Source organism: Myotis yumanensis, unplaced genomic scaffold (assembly GCF_028538775.1).
Source record: "Myotis yumanensis isolate MYYU_CA2020_CCGP unplaced genomic scaffold, mMyoYum1.0.hap1 SCAF_2, whole genome shotgun sequence".
Classification (NCBI taxonomy): domain Eukaryota; kingdom Metazoa; phylum Chordata; class Mammalia; order Chiroptera; family Vespertilionidae; genus Myotis; species Myotis yumanensis.
Genome location: NW_027223753.1, coordinates 102880526 through 102908184, shown reverse-complemented (window position 1 = coordinate 102908184; position 27659 = coordinate 102880526). Strand labels below are relative to the sequence as shown.

General features: G+C 37.6%; 1 protein-coding gene and 1 pseudogene across 1 annotated transcript in view; both read left to right on the top strand.

The window, feature by feature from the left end:
* ATR (ATR serine/threonine kinase) overlaps nucleotides 1–27659 on the top strand; it is a 213597-nt gene that overhangs the window by 29980 nt on the left and 155958 nt on the right. Inside the window, exons 2-14 of the mRNA XM_070405904.1 lie at nucleotides 13378–13469; nucleotides 14734–14883; nucleotides 16980–17857; nucleotides 19259–19431; nucleotides 20214–20405; nucleotides 22101–22291; nucleotides 23025–23177; nucleotides 23757–23949; nucleotides 24180–24439; nucleotides 25894–26084; nucleotides 26417–26517; nucleotides 26698–26869; nucleotides 27470–27640. Coding sequence (XP_070262005.1) covers nucleotides 13378–13469; nucleotides 14734–14883; nucleotides 16980–17857; nucleotides 19259–19431; nucleotides 20214–20405; nucleotides 22101–22291; nucleotides 23025–23177; nucleotides 23757–23949; nucleotides 24180–24439; nucleotides 25894–26084; nucleotides 26417–26517; nucleotides 26698–26869; nucleotides 27470–27640 — 2917 coding nt within the window. The remainder of the gene's footprint in view (nucleotides 1–13377; nucleotides 13470–14733; nucleotides 14884–16979; nucleotides 17858–19258; nucleotides 19432–20213; nucleotides 20406–22100; nucleotides 22292–23024; nucleotides 23178–23756; nucleotides 23950–24179; nucleotides 24440–25893; nucleotides 26085–26416; nucleotides 26518–26697; nucleotides 26870–27469; nucleotides 27641–27659) is intronic.
* Nucleotides 18936–19034, top strand: LOC139004583 (U6 spliceosomal RNA; annotated as a pseudogene).

Here is a 27659-nt window from a genome sequence, read left to right as displayed (position 1 = left end):
TTTTGTTACTTTATTTTGCCCTCCTTAGAGGCCATAGCCTTCATAACATTTAAGATATATGTATATAAGTAAAATATATTTGTTAATTTTTATTTGTTTAAGCTTTCCACGTGATTTCAAGTATACTAGATTGGCCAAATTTAAAAATATTTCCTTTAATAAGAGAGCAAACCTTTGAAAACATTTCAGGGCCCTTGAAATGCTCCAAAATTACTCCTCAGTTATAGCTTTGAAATTTAACTTGGAAAGACTATCATATAAATAAGTATATATGTATGATTTAAAGATTATGTACTTTTTACAATTATCTTAAAAGATATTAATTAAATTTAAACTGGTTTTTGTATTAAAAATTTTGGTTGGGATCACAGAATTAATTCTTCTTTTTTAATTAGACCAATAAGCAACATATTTTGAATTTCTAATTTTTTCAGAGAAAATATAAGATTTTATTTTCTCAAAATTAAATTTCTATACTTCTGGCATTTAGTTACCACAATTATATAATTTCTCTCAATTTAATTTGAACCTTAAAATTTTAGAGCTTATAAATTTTTTGCTGATAAGTTAAATGTTTAGCATTTCTTTAGATTAATAACACCCTATATTCTTAAGAAATAATTTTAAAAAATACAAGATATAATGAATTAATAGCTTCAGTTTTTTCCTCTAGATTTCATGAGGTAAATTTAGATTAATATTTTAGCATTTTGTCATTTCAAAATGCCTGATTTAATTTAGCAAACTTCCAAGGTCTTGAGCTGCCAGTGACTGGAGGGGTAGCTATTCAAATGCAAATTAATTACACTCTTTCTACTGGAAATGTGACCAGCCCCAAGGAGGGGAAGCCTTCTTAACAAAGGGCATAGTCAGTTTTTACCCGGGCTACTTAGGTTTTTATAATTAGTACTAGAGGCCCGGTGCACAAAAATTTGTGCATTCGGGCGGGGGGGGGGGGGGTCCCCCAGCCCGGCCTGTGCCCTCTCGCAGTCTGGGACCCCTCGGGAGATAACAACCTGCTGGCTTAGGCCTGCTCCCGGGTGGCAGAGGGCAGGCCCAATCCCTAGGTGCAGCCCCTGGCGGGGCTCAGAGCAGGGATGATTGGGGAGTTGGGGCACCGCCCCGTCATGCACAGAGCAAGGCGGATCGGGAGGTTGTGATGCCACCCTCAGTCACACTCAGGGTAGGGTCGATTGGGGGGTAGGGGCACCGCCCCCTGTCACACTCAAGGCAGGGTCGATGGGGAGATTGTGGCGCCACCCCCTGTCACGCACAGAGCAGGGCCGATCAGGGGGTTGGGGCGCTGCCCCCTGTCACTCACAGAGCAGGGCCGATCAGGGGGTTGGGGCGCTGCCCCCTGTCACTCACAGAGCAGGGCCCATCAGGGGGGTTGGGGCGCCGCACCCTGTCACACACAGAGCTGCAGGGCAATCGGGATTGGGGAGCTCCCCCTATCAGGCACAGAGCAGGGCTGATCAGGGGGTTGGGGCGCCTTCCCCTGTCACGAACAGAGCAGGGCGGGTAGGGAGGTTGTGGCCCCGCCCTCTGTCACTCACAGAGCCGCAGGGCGATCAGGGGGTTTGGGCGCTGCCCCCTGTCACACTGATCCTGGTGCCGGGAGCCTCGCTGCTCCGCTGATCCTGGTGCCGGGAGGCATATTACCCTTTTACTATATAAGATAGAGGCCTGGTGCATGGATGGGTGCCGGCTGGTTTGCCCCAAAGGGTGTCCTGGATCAGGGTGGGGGTCCCCACTGGGGTGCCTGGCCAACCTGGCTGAGGGACTGAGGGCCGTTTTCAGGCTGACGGGTGACCGAATCTCCCAACCGCTCTTTTTTTTCTTTTTCTTTTTTTTATTCTGGGCCAGCTTTAGCTCTGAGGCCTCGGCTGCTGAAAGCCGGTTTCTGGCCTTTGTTTTTCCTTCTGTATTTGATACAATGTTGCGGTCAGGCTGGCTGACTTAAAGCCGGTTTCTAGGGTTTTGTTTAGCTTCTATATTGGCAACATAGTTGCTTAGAGTTGCAGCTGAGAGGCCGGCGGCAGCGGCAGGCAGGGAAGGTTGGAGTCTGCAGTCATTGGAGCAAGGAAGCCTCCCTGTTCGCTTCAGTGCATGGCTGCCAGCCGCCATCTTGGCTGACAGTTAATTTGCATAAGGATATGCTGATTAGCCAATGGGAAGGGTAGCGGTTGTACGGTAATTACCATGTTTCTCTTTTATTAGTATAGATATTTTTTATCTATGTTTCAACAATTTTCAGATTCTAGAGTCAAGTATAATTATTTTAAGGCATTTTCTTTGGCAAATTTTGTAACAGACAATTTGCTGATTTTCTTGGCGGCTTTAAGATTAACTTTTGAACACGGCTCATTAGCATTACATATCTTTATTATGGAAATAAAAATCTTGTTGCTAGAACCAGCCTGTATCTTTTCCTGAGTCAAATCCGCTATCTTTCTGAGGAAAAAACTGTGTATGTTCCCCCATGTCCCGTGTGGTTCAGGGTTCAGGATCTGGAGGAGGGGCCACACACAAATGAAAGAGACACGAGATGAGATAATTTGGAAATATTGGTGGGCCAGGCAGGCAAGTCCAACTCAAGCGGAAGGACTTCCCCTGGTGCCCAGGCCTCGCCAGCCTTTTATTCAACTTTGGATACATATAAAGCCCTTAGGCAGGCAATTGCGGTAGCAGACAGACTGTCTTAAAGGTCAGTAAATATTAGAAGGATTTACTTTGAGACTATTTGGTCAGGAAATAGCTTGAGCCCCCATTGTGAAGACTAGACAGTCGGTGCATAACTCTGGCCCTTGCCATGGGTTCAAGGTTCACCAGCGTTCCTGGATCCTTGTTTGTACTTCTCTGCTAGTGAAGACAATGGGCGGCCTCCTGCATCTCCCCCGTTTCTATTCCTTAGTAATTCTTCAAAAGTGAGAACAAAAATGAGACAGGCAATAGTGGTTATGCTGAGAGCCAAATGAATCAGTCTGTAGTAAGTTTCTTTCTGGACCAACAGTTCTTTGAGTCCCAATTTCAATGTCCAACAGTTCCTTATGTGTATTTGCCAGCAATGATATGCTAGTTCTGGATGGTGGGCAAACAGTGGCAATGCAGGTCCGACCTTCTCTGGTTTGTTCCTGGGCAACCTGCAGTGACGCACAGCTGCTGACTGCTAGCATGGCAAGGCGTCTTCACCATCTCCATCTCTGGACTGCCTCTCCTCTTGTCTTCATGTGTTGTCAGTTCCTCTCCGGGATCCGTTGTTGCAGGAATCCACACGGACTTGGAGGAGTTTTCTGGAAATATACAAACATATTCTCAACCAAAGGTTAATAAAGGAATCTTTTTATAAACTAGACTTGGGATCCTTGCTTTTCATTGTGCCCAAACCATTTTCCTTTGGCTTATTTTGACGCCATGTGTGTTTTCATGGGTGTCTTGTCTTCAGCATTACAAGTGAAAAATAATTTTTAAAGTAAAAAATTTTCTTCCCCTTCTTTTTTTGATTTAAATAATATTAAAAGGCTTTTAGAAATTTTGCAATGCAATCTTGATCACTTCTTAATTTTAATTTTATGCACAGAAATATGACTGGTTTGGATTCATTGCATATTAATCAAATTTACTATGAGATGAACCATCAATAAAAAATTATTTAATGCTTCACGAACAGTTTCCTGCTCAGTACAACAAAGTTTTTATGAATATTCACTTATTTTAATTTGCCAATTTAAATTAGTCTGAAATAAGGTTTATTTATTTATTTATTTTCAATTTGTCCTAGGTTATGGACAGTAAATGACATTAATTAAATTTCTGCTATTAGTCTTTGAGTAACTTTACGTAAGTTTTTTCAGGGAGACAAAAACACAAATTACTTACTTCTCTTCTTGAGGCCTAACATATTGACTTTTAATTACAGTTTTTATGTGTTAGAAGGAAACGTCTTCTTATTTCCTTCCAGAACAATTATTAGGACACACTTAGAGAATTTCTTTTAAAAGACAATTTTCTTTCTTTTTTACACCAAGCAACTTACAGGGCTGCTGCTTGGATAATGGGCCATACAGCCGAATAGCTATATTTCAATGACTCTCAGTACATTATGTTGACTACTAGTAAGGATCAGATTTAGTATTTTAATAATAATCTTTAATTTACCCTGTAAATATTAGCAGAAGAGATTTCAGAATTTTCAAATTTCTCCTTTTTATTAAGCTTAGAATTATATTTTTAAAGAGTATCCCCTTATGCTTATTTGCATATACAAAGGGATCATGGGTGTAGTCTTAGTAACTTTCAGAGGGATTTATTAGAATTTAATTGTTTATAAAAATATTGGCTTTTCATTTAGCTGAAATTATATGAAACCTTGATTATAATTTAAAAAGCTAATTTGTAAAGTAATTAAAGTAGCTATCTTTATTAAAAAAGGCAAAGCAAGTAAATTTATACGTTTGATCCATGAGGCACAAATGCTGCCTCACCTCCACCCTATTTAAAATGCAGGCGGTTAGGAGTTTTTTGTCTTTTAAATTTCCGCTGCTGAAAAATTTGGCTGTATCTAAGAAATATACCGTCACTCTATTTTGCCCTTCTTAGAGACCAAAGTCTCCATAACATTTAAGATATATGTATATAAGTAAAATATAGTTAGTAATTTTTATTTGATAAAGCTTTCCATGTGATTTCAAGTATGTTAGATTGTCTAAATTTAAAATATTTCCTTTAATAAGAGAGAACAAATTCTTTTTTCGATCACTCTAAGCCCTTGGAGTTTTCCAAAAATCATCCCTTTGTTATAGCTTTGAAATTTAACCTGGAAAGACCATCAAATATATATTTTAAAGATTATAAAAATTATTAAAAGATATAAATTAAATTTAAACTCTTTTTTTGTATTAAATTCAGTTGGGATCACAGAATTAATCTTCCTTTTTTAAAATTAGACCAATAAGTAACATATTTTGAGTTCTTAATTATTTCAGAGAAAACACAAAAATTATTTTCTCAAACATAAATTTCTATACTTTAGGCATTTTGTTATTACAACTATATGATTTCTTCCAACTTAATTTAGATTCTTAAACTTTTAGAGCTGGCAAGTCAAACATTTCTTGATTAGTAAAACCTTTATATTTTTAAGAATAAATTTCAAATAAAATTGAACCATATTAATAGATTCAATTCTATCCTCTAGATTTTTTTTTGAGGTAAACTCGGGTTAATATTTCAGTATTTTTGTCATTTTAAAATACCTAGATATTTAAATTTTTATTATTTAATTTAGCAATGTCCTTAAGTTACCAAAGGCTTTGGAAAACTATGTTTTTGGCAAGAAGGCAGGGGGAGGGGATTTTAAAAGCACCACCTTTTTTTTTTTTTTTTTTTTTTTTTTAGAGATAACAGGTAAGGTTTGTGTTGCCTCCACAGGCTTCTGCTTCTCTGCTTTTACAGGGAGAAGAGCAACTGGCCATTTATCATCAACACATTATCACTGAAAAGCTTTACCACAAAGTCTAATTTGCTTATAAGCTTTCTGCACATAATTTAGCTGATTTTTCACGTCATTATACTCTCTCAGCCCTGCTAACGTTTCATAAGTTATTTGAGCATTCAGCTAGGTTTATCCTCTCTAGTCTCTTTAAAAGGCTCTAGCAAATGAAATACTGTGTTCCACAAGGAGAAACAGTTTGGAGGCAAGTTTTTCCCTGCTGCTGAACTTTTTTCCAAGTTTTGACCAACTGTTTCCCAACATTCAAGACCTAATGTATCTTCTTCAGGAAGTCAAGGGTTATGTTTTATAACATGCAAAAACTGTAAGAGATTATCTTCTGAAACTTTAATTCCTTAAGCATGCAAATCAAAAATCTACAATAAAGTTTCTTACTTTTAAGCCAAATCCTGTCCTTTAACCTGGCTAAATAGGAAGACCTAAATAGAAAGACGTACCCACCCTACTTACAGATTCACGTATTCTGCAGCTGATCTTGGGCTTTGTGCCGTAAAACATCTTCCCACCTATACAGTGTGCCCACCTATATGATGAATTCTTTCCCACCTTGCCGGTGAATCTTTGTTTTTTCGCTCTAGGCGAAGTCTTCTCCTCCAGATGTCCCTCGTTGAGGCACCAGATGTGTGTAAGTTCCCCCACGTCCTGCGTGGTTCAGGGTTCATGATCTGGAAGAGGAGCCGCACACAAATGAAAGAGATGAGACAAGAGATAATTTGGAAATACTGGTGGGCCAGGCAGGCAAGTCCAACTCAAGCGGAAGGACTTCCCCTGGTGCCCAGGCCTCGCCAGCCTTTTATTCAACTTTGGATACATATAAAGCCCTTAGGCAGGCAATTGCGGTAGCAGACAGACTATCTTAAAGGTCAGTAAATATTAGAAGGATTTACTCTGAGACTATTTGGTCAGGAAATAGCTTGAGCCCCCATTGTGAGGACTAGACAGTCGGTGCATAACTCTGGCCCTTGCCATGGGTTCAAGGTTCACCAGTGTTCCGGGATCCTTGTTTGTACTTCTCTGCTAGTGAAGACAATGGGCGGCCTCCTGCAAAAACCAGTCGGGTTTTATTCTATACCATTTGTAACGAGATTTAAGCTTAGTTCAAAACTCTAAAATCCGAAATTGGACTGTGCGCACATTTGTTTTAAGCTAACTTCTCTCTTTACTCGTGCACAGAAATCCCAGACACATTTCTAAATTTTGTAAAACTTTTCATAGCGAGAAGGAGACTTTAAATTAGAATACTTGCTGAGTGGGCATCCATATTACAGCGTCACCACATGTCTCCCTTCCCCCACATCCTGTTTGCTTTGGGGGAGATTTCAGCAACTGACTTGGCCGCATTGCTTTTCCCAATTAAAGGCATGCTTAATAGAAAAAGACAGATTTTAAATTTTTTCCTATTTCGATTTCCAAAGTAATAACTAGCACCCAAGGTGACCTTAGCCAAATTTTGGTTTTCCCAACGCATCCTCTGGTAATTTTTAAACAAAGCTGTAAGTAATCTCTTTGTGAGAGAGCTGATGGCTCCGCCCTCTCCATCTGCTTTTGAGATCAGAAGCTGAGGATCTGGCGGCTTTTTAGAAATTACAGATTTTCCGATCCTCAAAACAAATTAGGTATTCTATGCTTTGAACAAGAAAACACATTAAAGATGACCACGGCACTCTTTTTTTCAGCCTGATTTAAAAAAGTACCTTTTAATATCCCAATTTCTTTATAATTTTGCCTTTTAACCAATTTTTTCCCCATTATAATCTGACTTAAAACAAAAGATTTTCCTTGCCCACTCTGGTTTTTCGAATTTTCCAAAGCTAGTACAAATGTTACACACAGTTCAGTCTTACCACCATACCATTGTTTCTGCTCAGGCGAAGAATCCTTCTTTTCCAGATTTCCGTCCTTGTCTCGAGTGCCTTTAATGCCGCGGTTCTTGTTCCAGCATCTAGAAGGGTTCAGCAATCTGGAGAAAGGCTATGTGTAACTTAAAGAGTCCAGAGATGAAGCATAATTTTGAAAGGCATTTGAGGGTCAGAGCAGCCTAGCTTAAGAAACTAAGCTCTCTTGTCTTAGGACCCCATGCTTTTTATTAACACAAGTTGTCCTGAGGCAAGGTGGAGATATACACTTCAAAGGGAAGGTTTCATATACACAGTCCTTTGTCAGATTTGAGGAAATGCCTCAGGCTGTTCATGTGTTTGGCCAGTAGGAGGCAATAACATGTAGATTAAGATGCCCTGAGCTATCTGGCAGCAAGCAATTATCCCTTTTTAGGTTTGGGGAAATGCCCTTCAGCCACTCCAGATGATTGATTCATCCCTGCTGTACATGCTGTAATTGACTTCCGGCAGGATCTTATTTTATTTTCCTTTTGAATTTATTAATGTAATAGCATTTGTACTCATCCTTTCATACTATATTAATGCACGAAGTACCCCTTCTGTACAAGGATTATCTCTTGATTTCCATCTGTGGGGAAAATAATCAGCCCTTTTGACAACATATATTTTTTTAGTTACCGCTAACTAATCTCAATTCTTGATTTCATGGTGAAGCTTTAGAAAGAGTATGAGAGCATATTATTCTCAATATTCACATTTTGTTTTCTTTTCAACCCATTGCAATCTGGCTTCTGCCTTCACTTCTACACTAAAACTTGAAAATCCAAAGGACATAAAAAATATCAACTTATAAGGAATCAAAGACCTAAATGTAAAATCTAATACTAAAAATGAGACTCTTAGTAGAGAACATAGGGGAAAGCTTCAAGAAATTGGACTTGGCAATGATTTCTTCGGTTTGACACCAAAAGCACAATACCAAAAGAAAGAATAGACTTCATCAAAATTAAAAACTTTTGTGTATCAAAGGACAGTCTCAAGAGAGTGTAAAGACATATAGAGAGAAAATGTTGCAAATCATATATATGATAAAGATACATCAAATATCCAGACTATATTAAGAACTACAACTCAACAAAAAAACCTTGATTTAAAAATGGGGAGAAGACTTGAATAGACATTTGTACAAAGAAATACAAATGGCCACAAAGCCTATGAAAAGATGTTCAGTACTGCTAATATTAGGGAAATGCACATCAAAACCACTGTGATATACCACTTCTTACCTATGAAGATGGCTAATATTAAAAAAGCAGAAAATAACAAGTGTTAGTGAGGATAGGAGAAATTGGAACCCATGTGCATTGCTGGATGTGAAATGGTGCAGTCGCTATAGAAAATGGAATGGGAGTTTCTCAAAAAGTTAAACAGATTTATCAAATGATCCAGTAATTCTACTTCAAGGTATACAGCCAAAAGAATCGAAAGGCACTTGAGCAGATATCTATACACCCATGATCATAGGAGCATTATTCACAGTAGTAGAAAGATAGAAGCAACTCCAAGTGTCTATGGAGAGATGAATGTACAAAATAAGGTATATAAATATAATGGAATATTTATCCTATAAAAGGAAGGAAATTCTGACACATGTTACAACATGGACAAACTGAAAACATTATGCCAAGTGAAATAAGTCAGCCCGAAACACAAAGATATGATTCAACTTATATGACACTAGAGGCCCAGAGCACAAAATTTGTGCACAGGTAGCGTCCCTAGGCCTGGCTTGTGATCAGTGCCAATCTGTGGGGTGACTGGCAGGGTGATTGGGGGGCCCCCACTGGCACCCACCTTGGTTGGCCTGGTGCTGCCTGCTTGCCAGCCCCGCCCCCCGCTGCCACTGCCAGTCGCCTCCCTCTGCAGGAGGCAACACCTCCCTCTACGGGACCGGCGGGTCGATCAGGAGGCGGCACTGGCCTGCTTGCCGGCCGGCCCTGCCCCTGCTGCCGCCGGTTGCCTCCCTCTGCGGGGCAACCGTCAGGGTGATCAGGGGCCCCCTCCTGGCACTCAACTTGGCTGGCCTGGGGCCTGTGGGCTGGGGGCAGCTCCTGCGTTGTGCATCTACCCCTGGTGGTCAGTGCACGTCATTGTGACCAGTCATTCCCCTGGTCATTCCACTGTTTGGTCAATTTGCATATTAGGCTTTTATTAAATAGGACTAGAGGCCTGGTGCACGAAATTTGTGCATGGGGAAGGGTCCCTCAGCCCGGCCTGCAGTCTCTCCAGTCCGGACCCCTCGGGGGATGTCCTTCTCGCAATCTGGGACCGCTGGCTCCTAACCGCTCGCCTGCCTGCCTGCTTGATCGCCCCTAACCGCCTCTGCCTGCTGATCTGATGCCCCTAACTGCTCCCCTGCCTTCCAGGTCGTCCCTAACCGCCTCTGCCTGCCGGCCTGATCACTCCCTAACTGCTCTCCTGCTGGCCTGATCGCCCCCTAACTGCCCTCCCCTGCCAGCCTGACCATCCCCTAACTGCCCTTCCCGTTGGCCTGATCTCCCGTAACTGCCCTCCCCTGTCAGCCTGATCACCCCTAACTGCTCCCGTGCTGGCCTGATCTCTCCTAACTGCCTCTACCTTGGCCCCCACCACCATGGCTTTGTTTGGAAGGAGGACCGGACAACTGGAAGACTTCTGGTCGACCCGGTCTAATTAGCATATTACCCTTTTATTGGTATAGGTCAGCCGTGGGCAAACTACGGCCCGCGGGCCGGATCCGGCCCATTTGAAATGAATAAAACTAAAAAAAAAAAAAGACCGTACCCTTTTATGTAATGATGTTTACTTTGAATTTATATTAGTTCACACAAACACTCCATCCATGCTTTTGTTCCGGCCCTCCGGTCCAGTTTAAGAACCCATTGTGGCCCTTGAGTCAAAAAGTTTGCCCACCCCTGGTATAGGTAGTAGGAAGTCTGTGTTCTACCACATAGGATGAGTCACTCATGCAATCAACAGTCATTCATGTAATCAAACATTTATTGAGCACCTATTATGATATTAAGGTTTAATATCCCTATCTTATTGCTTGTTAAAAATGAAATAATACAGAGGATATTTAGCTTGTTTGGTAGGTATTATATAATGATAATCTATATCTCTAGACTAGATATTTTTTGAGGTCTAAAAGTGTAATTCTGACAGTCCTTTGGACATCCCACTTACTTGTTTTGTAGAAACCTTAAACTTAGTATTTCTAAAAATGTTTTTGGCCCTGGTCTGTATGCCTCAGCTGGTAGGAGCATCATCCCATATGTTTCAGTTGCCTAAGTTGTGGGTTCTTTTCCAGGCCCCAGTTCTGGCGTGTGTGGGAGTCAGCTGGTCATAGATGTTTTCTTCCCTCTCAAAATCAATGAAAATGTCCTTGGATGACGATTAAAAATAAATAAGTAAATAAAAATACAACTGGTTTTGTTTCTGTCCTCAGACCTGTACCTCCTCCTGTGTTGTCTTTTGGTGAATGATGTTACAGTCCATCTTGGTTAGAAGCCTAGGTTGACTTATCACTCTCCCCCACTAATCTCTATCTTTCAGCTTCCCAATAGAAACTTCTGATGTTTTGCCTGGTTCATAATCGGTGCTCAAAATAAATATTTGTTGATTATATGAATGATAGTTGATTGCATTAATGACTCATCCTATGTGGTGGAACCCAGACTTTATACTTTACTCTTATATCGTGTTCTGTGATGGTTTACATCAAATCATGGAGTTTAAGTGAAATTAAATCAAAATTCTAGGATATCATTTTCCTTCTTAATTATTATATCATCTCTTTATTAATTTTTTCTTGATTGGTCTGAAGATGCAATATATACACATATTTCTCACTTAATAAAATTTTTGTGATAATTTCAAACATACAAAAAAAGAAAAAATGGTATATTGATTTCCCATGTTCTCATCACCCAATAATGATCAATTCATGGCCCTCTTCCTCTAACTCAGATTTCTTTGAAGCAAATTCTAGATATCATTTTATCAATAAATAACAGTGTTTATCTCCAAAGTGGGGGTGAGGAACCTTTTTTCTATCAAGGGCCATTTGGATATTTATAACATCACTAGAGGCCTGGTGCACAAAAATTTGTGCACTCGGATGGGTCCATCATCCCGGCCTGTGCCCTCTCACAGTCTGGAACCCCTCGGGGGTTGTCTACCTGCTGGCTTAGGCCCGCTCCCTGGAGGATTGGGCCTAAGCTGGCAGTCAGAAATCCCTCTGGCAGCCCGGCAGCCCTCGGGGGATGTCCACTTGCCAGCGGGGAGCAGGCCTAAGCTACAGTCGGACATCCTTAGTGCCGCTGAGAAGGCAGGAGAGGCTCCTGCCACCACTGCTGTACTGGCAGCCGTCAGCCTGGCTTGTGGCTGAGCAGAGCTCCCCCTGTGGGAGCCCACTGACCACCAGGGGGCAGCTCCTGCATTGAGCGTCTGCCCCCTGGTGGTCAGTGTGTGTTATAGTGACCAGTGATTCCCAGTCATTCTGATGTTAGGGTCAATTTGCATATTACCCTTTTATTATATAGGATAGAGGCCTGGTGCACGGGTGGGGGCCGGCTGGTTTGCCCTGAAGGGTATCCTGGATCAGGGTGGGGGTCCCGCTGGGGTGCCTGGCTAGCCTAGGTGAGGGGCTGAGGGCCGTTTTCAGGCTGGTCACACCCCCTTCAGGGTTTGAGTCCCCACTGGGGTGCCTGGCCAGCCTGGGTGAGTGGCTGATGGCTGTTTGCAGGCTGGCCACAGCCCCTTCATGGTGGGGGGTTTTGCTTTGGTGCCTGGCTAGCCTGGGTGAGGGGCTGATGGCTGTTTTCAGGCTTGTCAAGCCCCCCAATGGGGACCCTCACCCCATGGGGGTGTGGCCAGCCTGGGTGAGGGGCTGAGGGCCATTTTCAGGCTGGCCACACCCTTTCAGGGTGGGGGGTCCCCACTGGCTTGCCTGGCCAGCTTGGGCGAGGGGCTGTTGCCTGTTTACAGGCTGGCCAAGCCCCCCAGTGGGGACCCTCACCCCATGGGGGTGTGGCCAGCCTGGGTGAGGGGCTGAGGGCCATTTTCAGGCTGCCCACAGCCCCTTCAGGGTGGGGATGTCCCGCTGGGGTGCCTGGCCAGCCTGGTGAGGGGCTGATGGCTGTTTTCAGGCTGGCCATGCCCCCTGGTGACCCAAGCTCCCAGCCTCTCCTTTTTTTTCTGGGATTTATTTATCTTCTATAATTGAAACTTTGTAGCCTTGAGCGGAGCCGAGCGGGTCAGGGCAGGCGGGAAGCTTGGCTTCCTCCATCGCTGGGGGCAACCCAATCCTCCTGCTCACTCCAGCTCGATGGCTGCTGCCATCTTAGTTGGGTTAATTTGCATACTCACTCCTGATTGGATGATGGGCGTGGCTTGAGCGTAGCAGAGGGACAGTTAATTTGCATGTTTCTCTTTTATTATATAGGATTTGCAGTTCATGTAAAATTATCAACTTAAAAATTAGCCTGATATATTTATCAGGTCAAACACATATGTAATTTTAATGATCTAGTTGCCACATTATAAAAAGTAAGGAAGTAAATGAAATTATTTTATTTAACTCAGTAATATATCCAGATAACATTTAATAATTAACATAAAGTTATCAATGAGATATTATACTAATTTTTGTACCATACATTCAAAATCCAATGTGTATTTTATATTTATAGTGCATCTCAATTTGGACTAACCACATTTCCAGTGCTGAATTCCTACTACATGTGACTACTGGCTACTATATTGGGCAGGGAAATTTAGGTTTTGCAAATTAGATGCCTGTGGTGTCATTTAGCATGTTCTTTTTTCCTTGTTAAGTTAGATTTTCCTTTCATTTTTAAACAGAAGAATATTGTGAATGTCAACATTAAAATTAAACAAATTTGTTAAGTTCAACTTTAGAAAATTTTTTACAAGTGAAATTGTGACTCCATTTAACGGTTTAAAAACTTTTTATTTGTATTTTAGTGCCAGTGCAGAGGAATATAATACAGTTGTGCAGAAGCCAAGACAAATTCTATGTCAGTTTATCGACAGAATACTCACAGATGTAAATGTTGGTAAGAAATAACTATTTCTTATATAAACTTTACAAATTGTTTTCTTTTCCATATATACAATGTTTTGCAAGCATTTTTCTCCATGTAGTTTTATGGAATTAGTATTTATGATAGTTAACTATTGTCAAGCAAGTTATTTACAGTATTTGTTATATAATGTTAATTAGGCTCCTAAAAGAAATCTGTTTTCCTATTTGTTATCTATATTTTCTGTTGCTTACAATGAGTTCTTTGATATAAGATATTATTATAGATAAAAAATATTTGGTCAGTTCTGATGATGTGGACTTATTTTAGCTAGGTCTTGTGCCAGTGGTTGAAAAACAGCAAATGCCATAAAAACTGGTAACTTTGTAAGTTGTTGAATCAACTCCTGTTTGTTTTTTCTATCTGGGGCAATCTGAAAGACAAATTACAGCCCAGCCAGTGTTGCTCAGTGGTTTAGCATCAACCTAAGAAAGAAGATTCACTGGTTCCATTCCTGGTCACAACACATGCATGGATTTGGGGTTCCATCGCCAGTAGGGGGCATGCAGGAGGCAGTTTCTTTCTCATTGATATTTCTATCTCTCTATTCTTTTCCTTTCCCCTCTCTCTAAAAATCAATAAAAACATTAAAAAAAAGACAAATTAGAAACTTGGCAAGAATGCTGTCATATCTGATATATCTATTAAAACTACATTGAAGGGGTAATATAGAGTGCCATTTGGCTCATGGTTTATAAATTTAATTCCAAATTTGGCACAGATTTTATGGTTTGTGATAGTTATTTACCCCTTCTTTTTTCAATCAGTAAAATTATTTGCTGAAAAATAACAAAAGAACTACTGAATATTTGCAAGATATGTTTAAACTGCTAGCCCACCCCCCTTGTGCTTTACTAACTCTTCACCATCCAGGAATCAAGATGCCTTCACAGCATCTTCCCACACACTTGTTTTCTTTATGCTGCATTACTGCAATTAAATATTATATTACAATTATTAGTTTATTTGTCTCACCTGAATATGATTTTTTTTTTATCTTCAGATTTTAGCACAGTGCCAGGTGTATATTATGGGCCTGTAGTACATATTTGATGAATGGATGTATAATAGATAAATGAGCATGGTTATTAAACATTCAAAATTAGGTAGGATTGTAATGGTTAGCCCCATCAATTTACCATGAGCACTATAATTATGGTCACCAAAGTCTAGTTTTTTAACAAAATACTGTTGTTTAATTTGTCACAACTCTTTAAAATGAATCTTGTATTTTTAGTTGCTCTAGAGCTTGTAAAGAAAACTGACTCTCAGCCAACCTCTGTGATGTTGCTTGATTTCATCCAGCATATCATGAAGTCCTCCCCTCTTATGTTTGTAAATGTGAATGGAAGCCATGAGCAAAATGAGGCCAAAGGCTGTTGTATTGGTAAGTCCTGCTATTTGTACATTCATTTGCAATTGGTTTTTTGAAAGCTACCTTCTTCTCTCTGAAATATAATATATATATTGATAGACATATTTTAGTCAAATTTGTTATAAATTGAGGAAGTAAAATGGTAATGGTTAATTTTATTTTCTGCATCCTTATTGTTTTAATTTGTTATGAACTAGATACCCACAATGGAACAGAAGTAATTAAATTTTTTTATTTGCTATTGAATACTTTAGCTGTTTTCTTTTTTTTCTGGTTTTGGTAAGCTCTTTCTTCTAGATTAGGCATTAGTAAACAATAGCCTAATCTAGGAGATTAGGCTGCCTGTTTTTATAAAGAGTAAACACTATTTATTGTAACACAGCCATGCTCATTCATTTACTTATTGTTTGTAACTACTGAAAAGACAACATTGAGAACCCTGAGTAGTTCACTTGGAGACCACATGGCCCTTAAACCTATCTGGTTCTTTAAGAATGACTTTGCACCCTGTCCAGGTGGCTCGGTTGGGTAGAGCTTCATCCCATATACCAAAAGGTTGTGGGCTCGATTCCTGGTTAGGGCACACACCTAGGTTGGGGTTTCAATCCCCGGTTAGGGTGCATACAGGGGTAGGGTGAGATAGGGTGAGATGGGGTGAAATGGGGTGGGATGGGGTGGGATGGGAGGGCAGCTGATGAGTGTTTCTCTCTCACATTGATGATTCTCTTTCTCCCTTCCTTTCTCTCTCTCTAAAATCAATAAAAAACATATCCTAGGTTGAGGATTAAAAAAACCCAAAAAACCCAAAAGAATAAGCTTGCTGAATTTTTGTTTTTCTCAATCCCTTCACCTTTTTCACCCAGCCTCACAATCACGAAAAACAAAAAAAAATCAAAAAAATCCTCATTGACAGACAACATTATGGTGATTACCAGAGGGAAAGGGAGGTGGTGTGCGTTAGAAGAGGATATGGGGGAATAAATGGTGATGGAAGGAGACTTGACTTTGGGTGGTGAACTAATATATAATGATGTATTATAGAATTGTACACCTGAAATCTATATACTTTTATTAACCAATGTCATCCTAATAAATTCAATAAAAAAAGAATTTGCTGACACCTGTTCTAGATGTTGAAATTTTTTCTTGACTTTATCCTTATTTTCCCCACTACTTGTCCTTTTATTGGCTTGCTCCTAAAGAGATGGAAAGCAAACATCTCTTATTTTTATGTACTATGCACAGTATTTTAAATTTTTTTGCTTGAATCTCAAGACTCAACTTTATAGCATGTCCTCCAAAAAGCCTTTCTGACCACTATTCCTGATTGCCTGGCTTAGGACTGGTTTAGTTGCTCCTTCTTAATGATTTCTTAATACAAAGTGTTCTGCATTTCTTCTATCGTAGTGGTTTTTAAATTATATTATAAATACCTGTATTTCTGTATTCTTTGCCACACTGTTTTTTAAATAATAGATCATGACCCATAATAGTTTCGGTTATGAAGATAAAATATAATAGACTAGAAACATTGTATACTGCATATAATAAAAATAAATACTGTTTCATGAAACTTTTGTTTCATACATTTAAATATGCCTATGTGTACTGGGTCATAATATAAAGTGTATCTCTTAGCTTTAGTCAAAAAGTTTCAGAAACTATATTATAGGATTTATGAGGACAGGACTAGGACTGATTTGTTCTTGTGCACTTTGGACAAAGTTGCCACTCAATAAATACTTGTTGAAGGGGTATTAATAACTATAACTACTAATTGAGCATTTATTTAACTTCAGGCACTATGCTGAGAATTTCACATGCATTATCTTACTTGGTCCTCACAGTAACACATAAAGTAGATGTCATTATTCCCTTTTCATAGATGAAGTTAGAGATTCAGATAAATTGAAAGTTCACACAGCTAGTAAGTGGAAAGCTAAGACCTTGTCTGTTTGACCTCAAAATTGGTATTCTAAATTATTATATTTCCATGTATAGAGAATGTTTTAAACTATTTTGTTAGTGAAGTTTGTACTTTAAAAATAAACTATCAGGCATTTAGCAATTTAATTAGTAAATATTTTTTTTGTTTGTTTATTTCAAAGACTTTAGTAATTGGATCATAAGAAGACTTCTGCGGATTGCAGCAACTCCATCCTGTCATATGTTACACAAGAAAATCTGTGAAGTCATCTGTTCATTATTGTTTCTTTTTAAAACCAAGAGTCCTGCTATTTTTGGAGTACTGACAAAGGAATTATTACATCTTTTTGAAGACTTGATTGACCTCCACAGAAGAAATGCAGTGGGACACTTTGTGGAATGGCCAGTGGTACTTAGCCGATTTTTAAGTCAATTAGATGAACATGTGGGATATTTACAATCAGCTCCTTTAAAGTTTACGAACATGCAAAATTTAGAATTTATTGAAGTCACTTTATTAACAGTTCTTATTCGTATTATTGCAATTGTGTTTTTTAGAAGACAAGAACTCTTACTTTGGCGGATAGGATGTGTTCTGCTGGAGTATGGTAGTCCAAAAATTAAATCCTTGTCAATTAGCCTTTTAACTGAACTCTTTGAGCTTGGAGGACTTCCAGCACAACTGGCTAGCACTTTTTTCAGTTCATTTTTGGAATTATTAAAACACCTTGTAGAAATGGATGCTGACCAGTTGAAACTCTATGAAGATCCATTATCAAAGCTGATAAAGACACTATTCCCCTTTGAAGCAGAAGCTTATAGAAATATTGAACCTGTCTATTTAAATATGCTGCTGGAAAAACTCTGTGTCATGTTTGAAAATGGTGTGCTTATGTGGCTTAAGTCTGATTTGCTAAAAGGAGCTTTTTGCCATTTACTGCAGTATTTCCTTAAATATGTGCCTGCTGGGTATGAATCTGCTTTACAAGTTAGGAAGGTTTATGTGAAAAATATTTGCAGAACTCTCGTAGATGTGCTTGGAATTCAGGTAGATGCAGAGGTAAGTAATTTTAAAGGTTACTTGTTAGGTATGTATTTTTTTTTAATAATTTGTATATGCATATATGCAGGATAAAATAATGAGGAAATACAAATTTTTTTTCTTTTGTTAATCTTCACCTGAGGATATTTTTTCCCCATTGATTTTTAGAGAGTGGAAGGGAGGGGAGAGATAGAAACATCGAAGTGAGAGAGAGACATCGATTGGTTGCCTCCCATCTGAGCCCTGACCAGGGCTGGGGATCTAGCCTATAATTGAGGTACAAGGTACATGCCCTTCAGTCTGAGGGCCGACGCTCTATCCACTGAGCCAAACTGGTTAGGGCAAAAATACAAATTTTTAATAATGTACATTTAAAATGAAATGATTTTCATGATCTACTTTGGTTCCCTATAATAGATTTTTACTTTGATTTTAGAAGAATTTGTTCACTTACCTCGTTGGTAACGAACCTCCAAAGTCAAATTTTTTTTTAAGAAATATGTTTTTATTGATTTCAAAAAGAGGAAGGGAGAGGGAGAGAGAGATAGAAACATCAATGATGAGAGAGAATCATTGATCAGCTGCCTTCTGCATACCTCCTATTGGGGATTGATTCCTGAAAACTGGGCATGGGAATTAAACCGTGACCTCCTGGTTCATGGGTTTATGCTCAACCACTGTGCCACTGGCCGGGCCAAATTCAGCTGTTTTAAAGTAGAATTTGTGAAGTGTATGCATGTTTGTTGCATTATTAATTAGAAGAGGGCCAGTGAACAACTTATTACATAAACTTTGAGCAGTAACAGATTTTATCTTTGACAGATTGTAATCAATAACTTAGAAAACCTATGGGTGCATAGTACTAGTCATGCTAAATTATCCCTCTTTTCCTGTTTGGACTATGGGAGATAGGCAGTATAATGAAATAGATATGCAGTAACTTGATTAAATATTTTCATTTATTTTATAAGACTTTCTGGATTTGTAGTATGAAAGAAGTTAGTAGTTCCCTTATAGAAATTTTTTTGTGGCATTTTGATAGAGGGATAAACAAGGTATAGGAGGATTTGTCATGCCTTTTAAGACTATAGAACCAGTGCTTGCTTCGGCAGCACATATACTAAAATTGGATGCAGAGAAGATTAGTATGGCCCCTGCGCAAGGATGACAAATTGGTGAAGCGTTCCATATTAAAAAAAAAAAAAAAAAGACTATAGAAACATAGTTATAGATAAAGAACTACTGATATATATAGACTGTGAATAATAGATTAACTTAGGTCTTTGTTTTGCCTGATGAGACTCCAAAAATAGTTTACCTTATTAGAAAACTTATAACCAATACCCAATGCATATTTGCTGTCTATGAATATAAACATTTTCTAAGAGATAATTTTTGAAGTTCTTTTTGCTTCCTCAGTATTTGTTGGGCCCACTTTATGCAGCCTTAAAAATGGAAAGTATGGAAATTATTGAGGAAGTTCAAATTCAACAGGAAAATCTCAGCAGTAAAAGTGATGGAATATCACCCAAAAGGCGTCGACTCAGCTCATCTCTGAACTCTTCTAAAAGAGCAACAAAACAGACTGAGGAGTATGACCTTCATTCATTTTTTATTTAGTCATTTAGTAAAACTTTATTTACTCTTAAAAATTGCCTTTAGTTAGTGCTTCAACTTAAATACACAAAGAACATTGTTTCTTTCTAAAGGTAGTCAAAGGAATGCTTAAAATATTTTAATAGTGTTAGTATGAAAATTTCATGGCTGAATATGGTTATTTAAAATATTTTTAAAAGTCTTACCTGCCTATTTAGTTTAACTTTTTAATATATGAAAAATATCTGAGACTAAACATCTAATAGCAATTTTAAAAAATGTGAACAAATAATTCTTTTTGTCTTGTGGCAAAGAATTCCTGTATTTCAAACAGCCCTGAAAATTGTTCTGAATCTTTTACTTATTTATTTTTTAAATTTATCTTTATTGTTGTATTACAGATGTCCTTTTTTTTACTCCCATTAATCCCCCTCCTCCCTACTTCCATCCCCTCCCCAGGCCTTTACCCCACTATTGTCTGTGTCCATGGGTTATGCATATATGCATATAAGTTCTTTCGTTGATCTCTTCCCTTCTCTTGCCCCTGCCCTCCCCCCCTTCCCTCTGAGGATCCTCAGTCTGTTCCATGCGTCCATGTCTCTGGATCTATTTGTTTGTCAGTTTATTTTGTTCATTAGATTCCACATATAAGTGAGTGTTTTAAATTTTAGGATACATTTTAGTAGTTGTCATTGCATGTATCTTTTGTTTTACATATTTTTCATATTTGAACCAAATTTACATTAAATATGAATATATACTGTGGTTATAATTACAGAATCAATCATGTGGATATGAACAAAAAGAGCATATTATGGAGTGCACTGAAACAGAAAGCTGAATCCCTTCAGACCCTCCTTGACTGCAGTAGTCTAAAGAATCCTGTTACTGAGACGTTAGAAGGAATTGCTGTTGTCTTACAACTGACTGCTCTGTGTACTGTTTATTGTTCTCCTCAAAACATGGACTGGTAAAGAAACTTGTATTTTCTGGGTGGGTTTCCTGTAATAAATTTAAATTTATTAGGAGACCTCATTCAATTGATTTGTGTGACCTGAAAACACAAGCTTTTCAGTAAAGTAGAAATTTGTTTTTTATTGAGTACTTGCTAAATGCAAAGTACTGTGATAAGTACTATTTATAACTTATTTAATTTTTACAACAATTCTGTGAGGTAAATGCTATTATTAAGGCTTGGTGAAATTGAGGCTTTTTTTTGTTTGAAGTCTAAACTAACTTTCCTGGGCATACATGTTTAGAAAGTAGCAGAATACATTTTTATGCAACTCAAAAGCCACTGTTCTTTTAGTCAAACATTAAGTTAAAAGAACATTTGCCTTTGATAATAAGAGTAGGAATTTAGAACTCCTCAGAGGTATATTTTCAGTTCAGTATTTTTAATATAGGTTAATTATTCTACCAGAAGAAATAATAAGCTAGCTGTCTCTCTGAGATTTAGTCTTTTTTTCAGTTGCACATTGTTACTTTTTTACATTATCATTTGTTCTGTATATCCTGATTTAGTCTTTTTTTTCCAATTACAGTTTATATTCAATATTATTCTGTATTAGTTTTGGATGGACAGCATAGTAGTTAGAAAATCATGTACTTTACAGAATGGGTCCCTCTGATAACATAGTTATTATGATATTACAGTGGGGCCTTGACTTACGAGTGTCCCGACTAACGAGTTTTTCGAGATATGAGCCGTCTCTCGGCTGATTTTTTGCTTTGAGTTGCTAGCTAAAATTCTGGTTACGAGCCAGCTTCAGATCCCCACCGCTAGGTGGCGCAGCGGACGTCACAGTGAATGCCACAACATCAGCCCAGCATCACGTGTCTCACTCATTCACTTTAAGATTTGACATACAAGTAATTTGAGTTACGAGCTCTGTCACGGAACGAATTAAACTCGTAAGTCAGGGCCCCACTGTATTGCTTATATTCCCTATGCAGTAATCTACATCTCTGTGACTCTTCTGGTCTGATTTACTCTTTTAACTAGCCAATACAAAGTTATGGAAGGGATTTTATTTTTTTATTATTTTTTCTTTTTTAAAATATATTTTTATTGATTTCAGAGAGAGAGAGAAAGAGATAGAAACATCAATGATGTGAGAGAATCATTGATTTGCTGCCTCCTGCATGCCCCACACTGGGGATCAAGCCCACAACCTGGGCATGTGCCCTGACTGGGAATCAAATGGTGACCTCTTGGTTCATAGGTTGATGCTCAACCCCTGAGCCATGCCACCCGGGCTGGAAGAAATTTTACAGAAACTATATTGATTAATGTTACCTTTAATTTAGAATTTGGGATAACTTGAAGGAATAACTAATTAGGCCGAAGTCTCCCCTTGTTCTATTATTAAGAAAAGATTTAATTAATAATTATGAAGGTATATCTTTGGTCAATTTTAAGCCTGGTGATGCCAGATTAAAATATCCTAGATTAATTTTCTTTACCAAATCCTTAGAGTGCTTAGAAAGACATAAAGAGATTAAAATTAAAATAATGACATATTAATTGATTTACATATTTACTTTGAATTGGTTTAAAATTATATGTTAGTTTCATACTTACAATTTCTTTTGGGTTACTATATTATTAGTTTTGACTAACAATTCATTTTAATCCATGTCTTAAAAAATGTATTAACTGCAGCCATAATTTCAAAGACTGTCACCAGAAGTGTAAGAAGAAAACTTCAGTAGTAATTACTTGGATGTCTTTGGATTTTTACACAAAAGTGCTTAAGAGCTGTAGGAGTTTGTTGGAATGTGTTCAGAAACCTGATCTGGAAGCAGTTATTGATAAAGTGATGAAAATATATGATGTTTTGATTTATATTCAAGGTGAGTACAAGTAAGTAGTAATTCAAAATAACCTTCAGAGATAATCAGTATAGAAATCTCTTTTGCCTAAGGTGTAAATGAACAAGTGTTTGGAATAACCGAAAGTTTTCTTGATTTCGGTTTTGTTAAGTTTGTCAGTAATTTCCAATTGTGAAATTTGTGTAATGTATTGATTTATTATACGTTTTCAGTCAATAGAAATTATAACTTTAAAATTTTTTTGAGAATCTGAAGAATGCTATGATCTTTAAAAATACATAGATGTATATTTTTATGAAGTCACATTTAATTTTTGAGGGGTTCACAGGCCTTAGAGCATTATATCTATTAAGAACAGCTGTTAACTGAATATTTGTTCTAATTCCACTTGATGTTTAGAATGTCTGGCTTTGTGTGTGTGTGTGTGTGTGTGTGTGTGTGTGTGTGTTTGGTTTTTTTAAGTTGATTTTTAGAGAGGGAGGGGGAGAGAGAGAGAAAGAAACAAATATCGATGTGAGAGGAAAAAACATCTATCGGTTGTCTCCTGTACGTGCCCCAACCTGGGACTAAACGCACAACCCAAGTATGTGTCCTGACTGGGAATCAAACCCACAACCTTTTGCTTTATGGGATGAGGCTCCAATCAACTGAGCCACCCTGCCAGGATTGGAACATCTGTTTTTAATTGATAAAAAGACACAGGTGAATACAATTAAGGAAAAGATAATTAATCACCTGTTATGTGTTTCTGTAGTAAAAACTTCATTTGAAGATCATATTCTGGAAGATTTATGTGGAATGCTTTCACTTCCATGGATTTATTCCCATTCTGATGATGGCTCTTTAAAATTGACCACATTTGCCACTAATCTTCTAACATTAAGCCAGAGGACTTCAGATAGCTTCTGTAAGTGTTCACAAAATTCTGTGTGTGTGATCTGTCTTGGTTTAACTCATTTCTAAATGGGACTGTTAACACTTATTTCTATTTTTTCAGTAATTAAAAGAGGAGGTACATTTTTAATGATTCAAAATGAGTTAGACATGTAAAGAAATAAAATGTGTAGGATTTGCACATCCTCAAATCTATACTGCCACATTGTTGTCCAAACATGTCTTTCTAATTTACAGTCTTGTTAGCAGAATTATGGGAGTTCCCATCCTCACTTAAAAATTTTTGCTATCTAAAAAAAAAAAGAAAAAATGTCAATGTCAAAGAGGTAACTATCTAAAAACAAACTTTTGTTATCTGATGGGTGTGCTTTTCTATTTGCATTTCTCTTATTATGTAGTAATATTGTACATAGACTTTTTTCTATGAACATGTTTTAATTTTGGAAAATGAGCTTTTAATTAAATATATGTATTTTAGATGTTATTTTACTTTTTAAGAAAGAATGAATATGTGTGTATACATATATATGTATATATATACTTATATAAAATTAACACTTAGAAAACTTATATAATAGACTTAATTTTTCAGCACCACAGGCTCAGTCACGATGTGTGTTTCTTCTAACTCTGTTTCCAAGAAGAATATTCCTTGAATGGCGAATAGCAGTTTACAGCTGGGCCCTGCAGAGCTCCCATGAAGTAATCAGGACTAGTTGTGTTAATGGATTTTTTATATTATTTCAGAAGCAGAATTCTTATCACACAGTTCCCAAGATTCTTATGTATGTATTCCTATTTTAATTTGAGTATATAACTTGTTTGGAAAGATCACATTTGTAAATGTATGTTAATTGCTGCTATTAATAGAGCAAATGTTGCTTTTTGTTTTAGAATTTAAATATTTTTTCTTCCAGGCTTTGTCTTACTAGTACTTTTATCCCAAATTAAGTAAGACTATTTAGACTACACAATTAAGCAAAAAGGTTTAGTACCTTTTTTTTTTTGCCCCCAGAGATAAAGTTAAAGATGATTCTGATATTGTCAAGAAAGAATTTGCCTCTATACTTGGTCAACTTGTCTGTACACTTCATGGCATGTTTTATTTGACAAGTTCTTTAATAGAACCTTTTTCTGAACATGGACATATTGACTTCTGTAAGAGCTTAAAAGTCACTTCTCAACATGAATGTTTATCTTCTCGACTAAGAGCTTCTGTTTTCAAGCCATTCCTTTTTCTACTGAAAGAAAAAGTACCTAGTCTAGTGAAACTTGGTGAGTGATTTGTTATTTAATATTTTAAAACACATTTAACCTCTGTTTTTAAAATCAGTGATAAAATTTGCCTGAAGCCTTAAAAAATTAGACTTGCTTGATAAGTTCAGACTTGCTAAAGTATTGATCCTATTTAATAAAAGAGTAATATGCAAATTGACCATCACCCCAACACACAAGATGGCCACCTCAAGATGGCCAGCAGGGGAGGGCAGTTGGGAGGGACCAGGCCTGAAAGGGAGGGCAGTTGGGGGCAATCAGGCCTGCAGGGAAGGGCAGTTAGGGGCAATCGGGCTGGCAGGGGAGCAGTTAGGCGTCGATCAGGCTGGCAGGGGAGTGGTTAGGGTGTGATCAGGCTTGCAGGCAGAAGCAGTTAGGGGCAATCAGCCAGGCAGGCAAGCGGTTGGGAGCCAGCAGTCCTGGATTGTGAGAGGGATGTCCCAGATTGGAGAGGGTGCAGGCCCCCCACCCCCTGTGCATGAATTTCATGCACCGGGCCTCTAGTTCTTTATAAATGGGATGACTGTATCATAGTACTAACAAGGGAAGTAATATTTGGATTTTAAAATGCTCTTGTGATATGACAGCATAATGGGGCATACCTGATGTTTTGGTTCAATGTAGTGAGTTTCTTTGGAGATACCAGGACCTTCTTAATGTGCTCCATGCCACTACCTTGGCCCTTCAGAACTTCAAATAGTTAGAAATGCCCAATTGAGGCTATAGATTGTGTCTTCTTGACCACTTTCCAATGGTAATGGTGTATGAGTTTGTTGGGAGCATAAGATTTATACAAATACTTAGAAGACCTATTGATTTGGATTCTAATTTGTAACTTGTCAAGTTTTCAAAACAGTATGTGATAGGTAGTTTCTCTGACTTCTTAAATATTTTTTTAAGTTTTATCTTATTGTTTAAAGTATTACGGATAGTACTACATATGTCTCCTTTTTTTCCCCATTGACCTTCCCCCGGCCTTCCCTATCCCCCCTCCACCCCCCCCACAGGCCTTCCCCTCTTCCCCACAGTGTCTTGCTTATATGCATGCATACAAGTCCTTCGGTTGATCTCTTACCTAAATATTTTAATGTAAGATTAACAGTAAGGCGATGATTGCCCTGAGTTCACAGTTCTTCAGATTAGTGAAATGTACTTTTATGTCTATCTTGGTAACATAAAATCATAAGTGACTAGCAATTTTACAACTTAAAAATTTCTAGAGTTTATTTTAGATTTCAGTTACTTATAACTTTTATTAAGTATAAAGATATTAAAATAAGTTCATTTTAATCTTCCACAATTTGATGTGCTCTTCAAATTCAAATACTAAATATTAACAGGATAAGGCAACTTAGAATTCTAAGAAGCATATTATTTATTGACCATATTTTTTACAATAAAACTCTTGATATTTAATGTATTAAGTTAGGGGTTAATATGCTCTTGCTTTTTAGCTTTCATAGATAATTTGTGTCATCTTTGTAAGCACCTTGATTTTAGAGAAGATGAAACAGATGTAAAAACAGTTCTTGGAACTTTATTAAATTTAATGGAAGATCCAGACAAGGATGTTAGAGTGGCTTTTAGTGGAAATATCAAGCATATATTAGAATCCTTGGACTCTGAAGATGGATTTATAAAAGAGGTTTGATAATTTTTATTTTTAAACTTTTGTGTTTTCATAAACCTGGCCTTAAAAATTTTAATTAGCCCTGACTGGTTTGGCTCAGTGGATAGAGCATTGGCCTGTGGACTGAAGGGTCCCAGGTTTGATTCCGGTCAAGGGCATGTACCTTGGTTGTGGGCACATCCCCAGTGGGGAGTGTGCAGGAGGCAGCTGATCGATGTTTCTCTCTCATCGATGTTTCTAACTCTCTATCTCTCTCCCTTTCTCTCTGTAAAAAATGAATAAATTATATATAAAATAAAAATAAAAATAAAAATAAAAATTTTAATTAATTAATTTTATTATTCTAGCTTTTTGTCTTAAGAATGAAGGAAGCATATACACATGCTCAAATATCAAGAAATAATGAGCTGAAGGATACCTTGATTCTTACAACAGGGGATATTGGAAGGTATATTTGGCAGCATTTTTATTCTTCCTTATTTTGGTCATTTTTATTTGCCTGGTGTTTGAAATGGTGATATGAGAGATGTGGTATTATAGAAAGAAATGTGACATCAGCATGCATTTATTTGTGGATTTCCATTTATTTTTGAGACTCTGATGATAACTTTTTAATTTTTAATTTTAGGGCAGCAAAAGGAGATTTGGTACCTTTTGCACTTTTGCACTTACTGCATTGTTTACTATCCAAGTCAGCATCTGTCTCTGGAGCAGCATACACAGAAATTAGAGCCCTGGTTGCAGCTAAAAGTGTTAAACTGCAAAACTTTTTCAGCCAGTATAAGAAACCCATCTGTCAGGTGAGAGTCAGCATTGGTCTTGACTATAGGAAATAGCAGTGCTTTGCAATTGTTAAAAAGAATATATGTATGTTTTATTTTTCTTACCTTAAAAGATACTGTTTTTAAAATGATATATTCAGTTTGTTTAAGAGGATCTAAATCTTGCCAGTTTTATATTTTAGTATCTTGGACTAAAGATGTAGAGAGGAAAAATCATTTTATAATAATATATTGGATTATCATGCTCTATTATTAACCTATTAAGAGATGCCTTTTTTAGCCTTCCTTTTAGTGATGATAAACTTTTTTTTATGCTTTGATATTATGGAAAAGGTACTTTGTGAAAAGGTTGAAGCAGAAAAGTTAAGGTATGTTAAAATATTGGCTTTGCCCTCTATTGGTGTAAGATATTCAAGTTTCTTAAGAAAGCCTGGTTATTTACCTGTAAAAGGGAGATTACACATAATCTGTTCCGCTAAGGTTGTTATAACAATTAAATGAATGTTAATTCAGGTAATATGTTTAGAACATTGTCTGGTACTTTCTGTTATGTTACCTTGAAAAGTATTAGTTAAATTTTTTTCCTTGTGTTAAAACTAACAAATCATTTTGCTCTAGTTTTTGGTGGAATCCCTCCACTCCAGTCAGATCGCAGTACTTCCTAGTACTCCATGCCAGAATGCTGAGATGCGCAAACAAGATATGGCTCACCAGAGAGAAATGGCTTTAAATACCTTGTCTGAAATTGCCAATGTTTTTGACTTTCCTGATCTTAATCGTTTCCTTACCGTAAGTCCCATAGTATAGT